The 11,758-nt window shown below is 38.0% G+C and overlaps 3 protein-coding genes and 1 long non-coding RNA gene across 4 annotated transcripts in view; 3 read left to right on the plus strand and 1 right to left on the minus strand.

Annotated features, from left to right (window-relative positions):
* Positions 1 to 9,273, minus strand: part of LOC112212685 — a 29,718-nt gene extending 20,445 nt beyond the window's left edge. The window contains exon 1 of the long non-coding RNA XR_002946517.2: positions 9,150 to 9,273. This is a non-coding gene — a long non-coding RNA (uncharacterized LOC112212685). The remainder of the gene's footprint in view (positions 1 to 9,149) is intronic.
* LOC105680639 (glycine-rich RNA-binding protein 3, mitochondrial-like) lies at positions 3,189 to 4,630 on the plus strand. Its single transcript, XM_012384549.2, has 3 exons — positions 3,189 to 3,397; positions 4,089 to 4,377; positions 4,504 to 4,630. The coding sequence occupies exons 1-3, from the start codon at positions 3,289 to 3,291 to the stop codon at positions 4,523 to 4,525; spliced, it is 420 nt and encodes a 139-aa protein (XP_012239972.1). The 5' UTR covers positions 3,189 to 3,288; the 3' UTR covers positions 4,526 to 4,630.
* LOC105680641 lies at positions 5,568 to 7,293 on the plus strand. The gene is made up of 6 exons (XM_012384554.2): positions 5,568 to 5,726; positions 5,788 to 5,824; positions 5,955 to 6,157; positions 6,323 to 6,557; positions 6,641 to 6,776; positions 7,074 to 7,293. Exons 1-6 carry the CDS (start codon positions 5,685 to 5,687, stop codon positions 7,165 to 7,167), a joined length of 747 nt encoding a protein of 248 aa, XP_012239977.1. The 5' UTR covers positions 5,568 to 5,684; the 3' UTR covers positions 7,168 to 7,293.
* LOC100744849 (EF-hand calcium-binding domain-containing protein 1) lies at positions 9,160 to 11,105 on the plus strand. The gene is made up of 4 exons (XM_012384541.3): positions 9,160 to 9,620; positions 9,941 to 10,055; positions 10,297 to 10,550; positions 10,624 to 11,105. The coding sequence occupies exons 1-4, from the start codon at positions 9,253 to 9,255 to the stop codon at positions 10,844 to 10,846; spliced, it is 960 nt and encodes a 319-aa protein (XP_012239964.2). The 5' UTR covers positions 9,160 to 9,252; the 3' UTR covers positions 10,847 to 11,105.
* Positions 11,106 to 11,758: the final 653 nt, after the last annotated feature.

An 11,758-nucleotide genomic window follows, 5' to 3' on the forward strand; every position in this document is an offset into this window, starting at 1 on the left:
GGAAAGGGGGTGATTCTGCGCGAAAAAAGAAGTCGAAAATATAGAATAAACATTTTTTTTTTAATTTTTCCATCGAGACAACGATCCGTTATAACGAGACGCGATAAAGTGCACGCGTACCGAGCGAAGATTCAAAGTCGATTTTCTCGAAAACAAAGCCTCAAACGAAAAATTTTTATTCTATATTTTCGACTCCTTTTTTCGCGTAGAATCACCCCCTTTCCGCTTGTACCACCAGTTACCAACCACTCTGTATATTTCATACGATCGAATAATAGTCGCGGCAAGCTCATTAAACGTTGACCTGTCCATCGATAGAAACACGATGACAACCATTATGTGTACGTGAATCACGAATATACCCTTTAATCGCTTCTAGGAACTTACTTTAATGACTCTCTAGCTCGTCGTTATATAGATTTACTTTTCCCAGCAGACATTAATCCGTATCTGTATTGCAAGTTTACGAGCAATTTTCAATTTTCAAGCATGCAATTAACGACTTGCGCAAGTCGCTTTCAAGAAATCATTGAATATCGAAGAAGTTCCGTATCGTAATGCAAACTTGAACCAAATGGAATATAACTAGATCCATTTACAATCTTTCTACGAACTCGACAAGCTAAGAGCATTAGAGAGCGGAGCGAGCTAAGCCAAATAGACTTTGGAAGCAAAACACTCGAATATTTAAATAATGGGTGAACTATTCGGTTTTACCATTGGCGTAATTCCGTTAGATCTTACGTGGCTGAAAAAGGAAAGGCAAGAATGACGATACAGCAATACAAACGCGAGGAAACACGACACGATGATCGCGGTCGAATTGGTTCGCTAAATAGACGAGTTAGATGGTCACACGGAAATCGTCATGCTCTGCTCGAAACCTTGAGATTATACACGTGTACTATGTGTGTATACGTGTAATAGGCAATTAGTCACTACACAAAAACATTCGTCTGATTCATCGAACAGTGGAGCTGGTCCTGATCGTGAAACCTTTTAGCCTCGTGATTTCAAAATTCCCTGTCGTTCTTCGTTAAAACGTGAACGACGTGAGAAACCATTCTGCCGCCTACATCGATGAATAAACTTGAAATTTAAGGTTTGTCCGTGACTGTCCATATATAATTGCGAAGAAATCCTTCCGCGTTACGATGATTCTGTTCGATTCCACGGTTGTATATGTAAAATAATGTCGTTATATTCTGCTTCAATTGCTTTTTTCTAAACATTCCAGACGAACGAACCGAAAACTGGGAATATAAAAATCACCGATTAAACGATTGTTTAAATTAAAAAGTTCCATTTGCTCTTTGTGGTTGACATTTAAGCATGCTACGAATACTATGATGTACATGTTTTCTAAGAAGATGAGTAACTGAACGTAAACAATGGTGAATACTAATAGCCCTTTTTCATCACAATATCGTGCAACAAAAAATTATACGATGAAACTTTGTCGATTCATTCTGATTGCAAGCATGTTTCAAATTTCTTACAAATTAAAGAGCAACGAGCATCACAAGTGCCGACCTTCCAAAGCAATTTAGCGTATGAAGGTCCACTGACCAAACGGGTTTGTGTAATTTCCACGAATATTCATATTGTAATTGACACGCGATTGTCATCTTGTATTTCATCTTTCATCTATCTTTTATTTTTCGTCTGGCGTTTCAATCGCACTCATAGGTCAATGTTCTGTAAAATTGATATCGCGCGTATGTTGGATCTTTGAATATTCTTTCGATATAATGGTTTTAGGAAAACTTGAACGAGTCGATGGTCATTTTTAGGGGCAATGGAAAATTATTTTGCTCGATAAGATAGAAGAACGACAACGGCGATGAACGTCCCTCACGGGGAATCCCAGGTAGTTGCAGGCCTTGATTAACACACAACCCGCGTGAAATTTTTCTACGCGTAATGAAATTACGATCATTAAGATAATTTCCAGAGGAAATTTTCCAACACGTACGAAAAATGTTATCAAACTCGAAGTATCGAACGACGTAGCATCTAAAGCGAAAAGAATATTCCATCCAGAAAATTATACATAATACACGCGTTGACGTTTCAAATCAAGAATTCGATCGCAAATAAAATGCCGACTTGTACATTTAACATAACAGGCTGCGGATAACGAATTGAACACAGTAAATTTAAATAAAACAGGATACGAACGATATTCCACGTTCTCTCCGACACATATCGAAAATGAAAGTATTACGTTGTCCGAAAAGTATCTTTCTTTCGCAAACCTGTTTTTTACAACAGCGCATACAAACGTGAAACCAAGTCTGTGAAATGTCGCGATGTTTATCTCAACAGAACAAAATGGATCGAACGTAATTCGACAAAATAATATAAAACAAAAAAACATTGTACATCTATTATTTCCTCATAAAACGAAAGAAACTTTTCGGACAACCTAATAGATAGCGAGAATACAGCGAAACAAGCCGTTTAAATAAAGATCGTTTAAATATTAAACAATCTTTAATATATTATAATAAATATATATATATTATATATAATATAAATATATATTAATATTTAATATATATCTATATTTAATATAAACAAGATTCGTTTAAATAAAGATCCAGTCCAAATCTATTATTTTTTCTCTGCTACGAATGAACATAGGAAATGGAAAACGAACGATACATATTGGGTTTGGCCAACCAGAATCGAGCCGAAATCCTCTATTTTCTTCTCGATACGGATAGAGAAATAACATTCTCCTGAAATTGAGTCTAAATCCTTCGCTTCCTTTTAGACACGGAACAAGAAACACCAAATGACAGCAAGGACCACGCGCGTGTCCTAGCGGAAACGATCGAAGGATCGGACAAGCGTCGAAAGAGAAGCAAATAAAAACAGAAGAAAAAGCATCTGACCGTAAAAAACGATTCCGCTATGTCTACTATATAGTAGAGTTCGAATTGCTAGCAAAAAGTAGGGATGCAAATATCGTCTGATCATCGTTTGTGGTCGTTTGTCTGGTTAAGTTCCGATAGTCATCTTCTTGGTAACGCGTTATATCGTGCCCAAAGCGTTCACACAATGGAGGCCTGTCCGTGCTAATGAGATTCGCTCGTTCCTCGCGAAGAGTACCTGTTTGGTACCTCTACGTAAACTCGGGACATCCCAAGACGTTCAGAACGCTCGCGGTTACTATATAAAGACCGCCCTGTGGATTTTCTCATCGTCACTTCGCTCTCGAATCTCGAAGAAGCTGCTAGACGAGTATCAAGTCGTTAATTCGTGCTGAACAAATCCGGAAACATGAAGACTACACTAATCGTTTTGGTCGTCGTGTTGGCTACCACTTTCGCTTATCCTGCATACCCTGGCTACTCTGACTATCCTGGCTACCCTGACGTTGGAGAGCAAGGTGTAGTACTTGAGAATCTACGTTAACTTAACAGAGAAGCTCAGTTCGTAATTCGTTCGAAATCTCACAGTTTGTTCAAAATTGTAAAGTTAATGATTGAAAAGTTTGCGATTAGAGGAGTAGCGTTTACGGGAGCTAAAATTGGGATCAAAGTCAAAGCAGATCGATCGTTAGGAATGTCCGAATGAGAAATCAAAGCTGAAGATGAAACGAGATCGAAGAGTACTTTCGATAGTTTCAGATCTCTCTTATAAGGGACACGTTGTTCGAGTCAAGCTGCACAATGATTACATTTTCTTCGCGGTTGTTTAATAGTCGTACGATAGCTTCTGTTTTGCATCTCGTCAGACGTTTAGTCTTGAACGTAAAATGATTAACATGCTTCGCGTCACATCGGCGGGATTGAAATATACTTGCCGCTGTGACTCATCGTTTAGTGAATGCCTAACAGATCTTCGAACGGAAAAAATTATTACTTTTCGATCTTAGTTCTTTCGAAGGTTGCCACGATATCCAGCTTCCTGAAAGTTTCACCAATTTATCGCCTGCCGATCTCTTCTCTTCTCTTCTGTTTCTTTTTTTTTTTTATTATTATTTTCTGATACGATCCTCCGATTTAACAATCCTTGAACAACAAGCTATACACTGTCGAAACTTAAGCTACATTTCTTTATTCTTGTGAAATTTCTAGTTCCAGATGTTCCAGACGTCCCACTATCGAGGAATGTTAGAGAGGCAAATCCAGATCCCAGCCACTTCGGTTACGGTGGACTCGGTGGATTCGGTGGACTCGGTGGATTCGGTGGACACGGTAGATTCGGTGGATACGGTGGATACGGTGGATACGGTGGATACGGTGGACACGGTGGATACGGTGGATACGGGGGCTATCCCCATGGAGGCGGTAGTTCTTCGTCTGCTCACGCCGGTTCCATCAGCTCCCCATTCGGAAGCGCATCTTTCGCGAGCGCGAAGGCCGGGTAAATATTCATTATTCGTCAATTACTGATTTCCAATAAAAATTCATTTATTCGAGATTAGATCGAATTATTTTTCAAACATTACATTTATATCAGAATTTTATACATTGTCTTTTCTCATTGCAGAAGCTACGGATATGGGCGATAAGGAATTCGTTCGCTATGATGCCTAGCCTATGATGCTCAATTTTGTACGATATCTGAACGTTTGACTTAGTATTTTGTAAAATAAACTTTTGTACATTAGACTGGATTAGGTTGTTCTTTTTTTTTTAGGATATAAACCCATATTCAATTTACACCTACTTTATGTGTACTACCTATGTCACCTACTTATGTCAGAGATTTTTCTGACGTGTTTCAAAATAATATCATCTTTCATCGTCGAAGCTGGTGGATATAAAGTGTCTCGTAAAGATTGTAAAATGGCGATACAATCAGACGAGAAAGAGTAAGGAGAAAATGTAGAATAAAATATTTTCCTGTGACGCTTCGTTTTTGAGAAAATCGAGTTTGCAAATTTGACAAATATATTTAAACTCGGATGATTCCAGGCTGAGCAAGAGTAAATAAACAAGCTGAACTACGTGTGAAAATAAGTCAAAAGCGTAGAATAACATTTTTTCCACAGGATGCTTCGTTTTCTAGGAAAACGTCGTATTGAAACCAGTTTTTAATCAAACATATTCAAACTTTACTTGCTTAAGAACGAGACCTCAAATTTCATTTTCCACTTTTTACTTATCTTCGCAGGTATAATAGCCTTTTGCCGATTGTTTACCTACCAATCTAGTGGCTACTTAATCAAGTTTAAATATACCAGATAAATCTTTAAACTCGATTTTCTCAGAAACGAAGAGTCATATGAAGATATTTTTTTCCATATTTTCGACTTGTTCTTCCACGTTGAATCATCCTGTGTTCAATCGTACCATCGCTTAAGGACCAGCCTGTAAAATAAAATTATCTAAATTTATCTAAAGGATATCCTTTTGGAAAGATGATATCAGAGTTAAGATTATTTTACTATATCTGAATTGAAACTGACTGAACATCAGAGAATGTTCTAACGGTGCGAACATTTAACATTCGTAACAACTCAGAATGATTCGTCGTGAAATAGCTGCGCCTGATTTTATCGCGATGTTAGGAAGGGATGTTTGGAAAACATGGCATAGCAGAGTGCGTTTAACCACGCATTTCGCCACTATAAAATCGATCGCTCAACCAGCCAGCAGCAATCATCGACGTAGTTCGATTGATGATCGACTTTTCTCCAAGGATCCGAATAGAAAGTTACAAAAAGAATGAAGCTCCTAACAGTTTTGTTAGTGTTATTCTTCTTGAAAGTGAGTAGAAGTCGTATCTTTCTCGTTAGTATCGATTCAACGTTGATAAATCTGTTTCTAGGTACAGTACGGATCCTTCGCTAAATTAGGATCGACAGGTAAGAGAAAATTATCTTCATGATAAAACGAAGATTAAAGTTGTCATTTATCCACGTCTTCGAGAATTTGTAGGTGCTAATATCGTTCGTTTTTCTCCCCATTTTTTTCTTTTCTTGTTTCATTGCAAAGAAAATCGAACGCAAGAAGGTGAACAGCGAAGCGTCCGAGTTCAGCGGGTCTCTGACCGCGAGTTCCCCGGAAATGACTTGCGTCGGACAGAAAGCTCCATAGAAGAAATCGTGAATCTACGTGCGGCTCTATTAGGAAGCGGCGATTATTTCGAGAAACTTCGCAGAGACTTTCCTAATTTAGACAATCTAATACAACAGGAAGCGAGTATCATTCATAAACCACACAATCGTATTTTAACGTACAAAGTGCTTCTAATTTTTTCCGAAGAAATTACAGGGGCACGATCTGCGAGTGAAAATAAGAAAAAGATGTATTAATAATAATGATACATTGATAATAATGCAGCGATTAATTTAATATTTCAGGCTCGATTAATGGAGGAATTCATAATGGTCGTGAGAGACTTGGTCGAGGAGGGCATCATCACATTGAAAAATCTTGACCTGGCGATCAACGAAATGATGAATACCAGCGCGATACCAACGTCCATAAAACCGATGTCGAAGACCGATAATGGTTTGGCGAATATTCTAAATTCGCTGGAACAGCTAAATTTTTACCAACGTGACGGTCAGGGAAACGAGAATCGGGAGAACTCGAGTAATTTTTAGGAAGAAAGTCTACGATAGTCGTAAGAAATAATCCTACGTTACAATTTCCTAATTTCTATACTTTTCTTCGAGGAATTCCAAACCGCATCGAATCGGTGAACAAGTTGGAATTAAAAAAGGCGAAGAACGCCGGACAATTGGACAACGTAATGGTGAAATTGCATAAACACTTGGCTTTCGTTCAAAGTGTGTTTGACAGAATTTGCAGGTAAAGAAAGAAGAATCTAGTGGTAACTTTTTCAAACTGGTATTTCACAGCACATCAAAAATTATTAGCGACGCTATAGGAGAACGATTTGCGAATGATTGTATTAGACTAATTTATCGAGTAATTCGGCGTTTTTGATAAATGATATTGCGTATCTTGCCTTTGAAATTATCTTTCAAGTGACATTTTAATTTGTATTTTCCGCCAAGTGTATTGTATTTCGGACAATTTAAAATCAAAAAACTCATTGTTACTGGTAATTGTTCGCGGAATTTTAAACATAAAACGGTTTTTCAGGAAATATCACTCTACGCTGTTGACTCAGTCGAGCTCGAGCGATCCTGAAAAGTTCGCGTCGATGAATCAGCCCAAGAAAGTGTCGATACTTTAGAGTTTAGGCGATTACAAAGCAAAGTTTATGAAACTAGTACGAGTGGCGAATTAATATCTTCCTTTGTACAATTTCTTCTCGATAAATAATTGTACGTTTTCTGAATAAAAATTTTTTCCATAAAAATATCGTAAAGAATTCAGCTTCTTATCGACAAACGTGTTTTAATATCGTTGACGAATGACTGAAACGTTACGTGAGACCGCTTTCGTCCAGAAAGTTTGATCGATTGCTGTAACTGGTAGCAACAAGAAAGAAACCATCGCGAGCCGAACATTTTCTTCTCATCGTAGGGTAAGTTTATTGCTATTGCAATTGTTACAAAGTTGCAAAAACGATGCTGCCTGAATGAAATTACACACGAGAGAACGCTTAGCTTTATCTTCAATCCTGAATCCTGAAAGCTTCGAGCGAAAGATGTAGCGCAAATAAATATGTCGCGACTACGTTTCAAACGCAAAGTAAGTCCTTGAGTCGTATTGATGCTTTTCAGTAAAAGAACAAGTAATTGCATTGTACTGATACATTGTTACTTCAAAGCGAAAAGAGATTTTGAAGATATCTAGGAAGGATGAGCAGCTTAAAACAATATTTAAGGAGTTACAAGTTATTCCTTTCATATTTCTTTCTTCTTCTTTCTGTTTTACCAATGCAATGGCTGAAACTACTTGCATGACTCATGAATCGCGTGTATGCAAACTTGCAGAAGCTAAACCGAGAATTGGAAGTCGATGGTGTTTCTAGCCGTGACGCGATTTAATCTGCTGTGAAATTGCACCTCTGGTATCTGAATTCAAATTAGTTAATTCGATTCATTCCGATGTAACCATTGAATTACACTGCTAGCTAGATAAACCGCGAACAATGAGCTTTCCTTAAGTGATAAATCGTTGGAAACTAAAGCAACGAATTCACCAACACCTACAGCAGCGAAACTATAGTTGTACAATAGAGAGAAAGAGAGAGAGAGAGAGAGAGTTGCATTCGTTCAAGCGCAGAGTATCGATATTTAAAACGATGTAAATTTCAAGTTTAGATCTAATTTCAGTTAGCTAGCGAAAGTTAATTGGAGCAATATCCGGAATGTTATTACGTATTCTTTGTGAAATTGGTTCTCGCTTGTAGTGCCAGGCACGACATAACAAAGCACGCTAGAAATATCTCGGAATAGAAATCATATTTTTATTTGCCCAACGATCTCGTAAGTGCTACGATACCTTCATATTTTTTAACGAGGTTTTGATACGAGCCAATCTGATCTTGCACGAAATACTTGAAAAGTACTTTGCTTATGCAAATTAATGTATACGTCTATAATACATACGTGTATAACTTGGTTTCTACTTCTGGAAAGTCTTTACTTTACGTAAAGCGAAACGTTATCAAATCATTTTTGCAAATTTTCATACAAATGGAATCACGAATACGTGTCAAATCATGAAAACGACAAGAGAATCGCAAAGGAAATATCAATTTTCCAAATTGTTCGACATACACGTTTGACGAGCAGATTTTGTCCTTAAACTCGTTCAATTCCAAAAACGTGTGTCACAATCGAATTGCGTGAAGACACGACAACTACGTTTTATCGAAGGACTCGAAGGAAGAAATAGGGGGAAGATTCGGTTTCTAATGGAAAACGATGAATCATTGCGTGTTATTGATCAATCGATCCGTAACCATAGCTTCAATTGTCTTGGCGCGATCAATTTGCATTCAAGTTATATCTGCTATAATTAGAACCAAGGAAATACGTTTCCTAACGACGTTTCCTAAACGATTAATTAATCAACTATCAAGTTTATCGAAATTCAGACGTTGAAATGTGAAACTACCTCGGAACCTAATCCGTAGGAACAAGATTTTCTCTACTGGAAAATCCGATCGGTGGATTGAAACAAGGCAAAGTCACCAGCAAAAATTTCACATTTCAACTCGTAAACGCTACTGAACGATATTAATTCGATTGATAAATGACTTACCAGTGGAAATCTTCTGAAAAAGTTCCATCAAGGATGAATCTCTCGATGATATCCGACAAAATTCTAAAACTTCATTAAAAATGACCGAAACACTGACCAATCGATGTACTGGCTGTTGCTCGCGGATTTCAGACGGATGTCCAGGGAACGCAGCCTCACGTCGAGCGCGAAAGCTCGAATGGATCACGGGAGCGGCGTCGGCGTCGGCGTCGGCGTCAACGTCAGCGTCGGCGCCGATAATCGAGGCGCCGTCAACCTTTGTGCAGGCGCAACGTTGATGAAAAGTGTCTCGATCTTCTTGATGAGCGGTCGTAAAGCCTCCGTCAACAGCAACAGGCAGACTTCCGGCAGCCCGAAGCACGAGCCTCGAAGAAAACATCGCAGAAGGATGCCAATCGCGGGAATTACGAGAAGCTCGGCGTACACGGCCAAATTGATCGAATCGCTAAAAAGGAAAAGCAGGTTCTGCTGGCAAGTAAAAATACGCCTAACCGTCGATCGTTTTATCGTTAACACCGGAAAGAGCAATTTAAAAAAGAAACGGAAACTCCGGTGCATTTAGCGTTGAGAAGGTCATTTTCGAAAGGAATCGAGATCTAATCGACGAATTTGCAATAAATTATTCTACGATTTTTATTGTAAGTCTCGAGCAAGTTATCACGCGTGGAAATGTAATAAAAAAAAAAATAAAAAAAATGAAAAGATTATAGGTTCTAAAAATTGTTTAGGTATGACAGGTACATTAATTTTATAATAACTACCTATTTGTAATAACGTAATTCCTATTGCAGGTCGGAATTGGATAATTTGTGCAAGCTGTACAAAAAATTGACTACTTCTGGACAGCAACAGGTTGGACAATCTGTTATTATCGGGAGGAGGACTCAGTCAAATCAAACTATAGAGGTAGTGACACTCGTAGTGTTTTAAATTATAGGAATTTTAACTCGCGTGCATGAATAGTGGCACGAATGAACATGCGATGGCCACGGCGCGCATTGTGTGATATTTCGATCCCCAAATTGTTGAGAAACATTCGAATATAAGTAACGAGTTCTAATTTAAGAAAAGATATTAAACAAATTTTTCTGCATCGCTTACTTTGCTCCTTCCGTTTATCGTGAAGAGACACGGGAATATTTTTCAGGGTATCGACAGGGTGATTTTCCGCGAGTTGCTGCACAACACGTTCAAGGTAATCACCGAAGACGTGCTGGTGGAACGTATGTTCTGTTGCTGGGATCGAGAAAACGAAGGAATCATCAGGCTAGAACCATGGATCATGGGACTGGATCTGTATCTTCGTGGTAGTCTACGGGAGAAAATTGAATTTTGTTTCAAAGTCTATGATTTGAACAACGATGGCTTCATTACGAAAGATGAGATATTCCAATTATTCAAGTATCGATCTTTTTTGTGAAACAGAGTCGTACTCACTCGCGTATTAACCATAAACGTTTATCCAATGCTCTAGGAATTGTTTAATCAAGCAGCCAGGAGAAGAGGATCCGGATGAGGCGGTGAAAGATCTGTCTGAACTGGCGTTAAAGAAGCTGGACGTGGATCGAGACGGGAAAATCTCTTTTCAGGATTACAAGGTTGCTGTGACGGAGGAACCTTTGCTGTTGGAAGCTTTTGGGCAATGTTTGCCCACGGATGAGAACTGTGCTGCTATTCTAGCTTCGTTACGATCATAAGATAATGTGTTGATCAGGAAGAACGTTTTGGCTTTGGATACGCGTTACTCGTAGCTTTACTGAAAAAAATAATAGAACCACGTTAATTATAGCGTAGAGTAAAATACACCGAAAGAATTCGTAATCATGGCACCTGCCGTTTATTAAAAACAAATTCGATAGTAATCGTAATTATAAACAATAATAATATTAATAATATAATATAATAATATAATATAATAATATAATATAATAATATAATATAATATAATAATAATAGCATAATTACAAAATACGCTCGATCTGGTTTTCTTATAGCGTGTTTGCTGAATCAGTCTTAACCCTCGGATTACCAAGCATCGAAATCACTCTTCGATTTTTTCCCACTTTTACATATCTTGATTTTCTTTTCTTTTTTTTTCTCTCTCTCTTTTGCGATTCTTACCGATCTCACCGTTTGGAAAATATCGACTGAACGTGCTCGATCATCGATCGATAACCCGAAGGCTAATTTAAACTATGAAACGTTCTAGAGGTATGTTACAGTGATGTAAGGGGTTTCTTCTTTATTTTGTAATCGAAAAAATTGACTTCTCTGCACGCGCAACAAAATATCGGCTCTCGTCGTCGCGGTACTTCCGGTTTCAGGGACCCGTGCCGCGACCTCAAGGTTCCATCTTTCTTTATTCTCACGGATATACTCGTGTATCTTTGTGTATATATACTTTTTTCTTCATTTATTTTATATATATACTCTGTTATATATATATTCTGTAATAATTAATATACACGCACGCGCTCGCGCGTTCACAGGTTGCATCGTGAATCGATTGCGGCTTCTTTGTACGATATAATCACTGGAACAGGGGTTGAACGATTCAATTGTACCGAAGGCAATCGGATTTTTAACGAATAATTATATAATTATACTTT

Source organism: Bombus impatiens, unplaced genomic scaffold, assembly GCF_000188095.3.
Source record: "Bombus impatiens unplaced genomic scaffold, BIMP_2.2 scf_0264, whole genome shotgun sequence".
Taxonomy (NCBI): Eukaryota; Metazoa; Arthropoda; class Insecta; order Hymenoptera; family Apidae; genus Bombus; species Bombus impatiens.

Excerpts from the sequence above, each read along its gene's own strand:
- LOC105680639 (XM_012384549.2), top strand. The coding sequence starts at position 3,289 with ATGAAGACTACACTAATCGTTTTGGTCGTCGTGTTGGCTACCACTTTC. Across the intron at positions 3,398-4,088 it reads CCCTGACGTTGGAGAGCAAG|TTCCAGATGTTCCAGACGTC; the intron begins GTGTAGTACTTG and ends TGAAATTTCTAG. Across the intron at positions 4,378-4,503 it reads TTCGCGAGCGCGAAGGCCGG|AAGCTACGGATATGGGCGAT; the intron begins GTAAATATTCAT and ends TTCTCATTGCAG.
- LOC105680641 (XM_012384554.2), top strand. The coding sequence starts at position 5,685 with ATGAAGCTCCTAACAGTTTTGTTAGTGTTATTCTTCTTGAAA. Across the intron at positions 5,825-5,954 it reads CGCTAAATTAGGATCGACAG|AAAATCGAACGCAAGAAGGT; the intron begins GTAAGAGAAAAT and ends TTCATTGCAAAG. Across the intron at positions 6,777-7,073 it reads GTGTTTGACAGAATTTGCAG|GAAATATCACTCTACGCTGT; the intron begins GTAAAGAAAGAA and ends ACGGTTTTTCAG.
- LOC100744849 (XM_012384541.3), top strand. The coding sequence starts at position 9,253 with ATGTACTGGCTGTTGCTCGCGGATTTCAGACGGATGTCCAGGGAACGC. Across the intron at positions 9,621-9,940 it reads AGGAAAAGCAGGTTCTGCTG|GTCGGAATTGGATAATTTGT; the intron begins GCAAGTAAAAAT and ends TTCCTATTGCAG. Across the intron at positions 10,551-10,623 it reads GAGATATTCCAATTATTCAA|GAATTGTTTAATCAAGCAGC; the intron begins GTATCGATCTTT and ends CCAATGCTCTAG.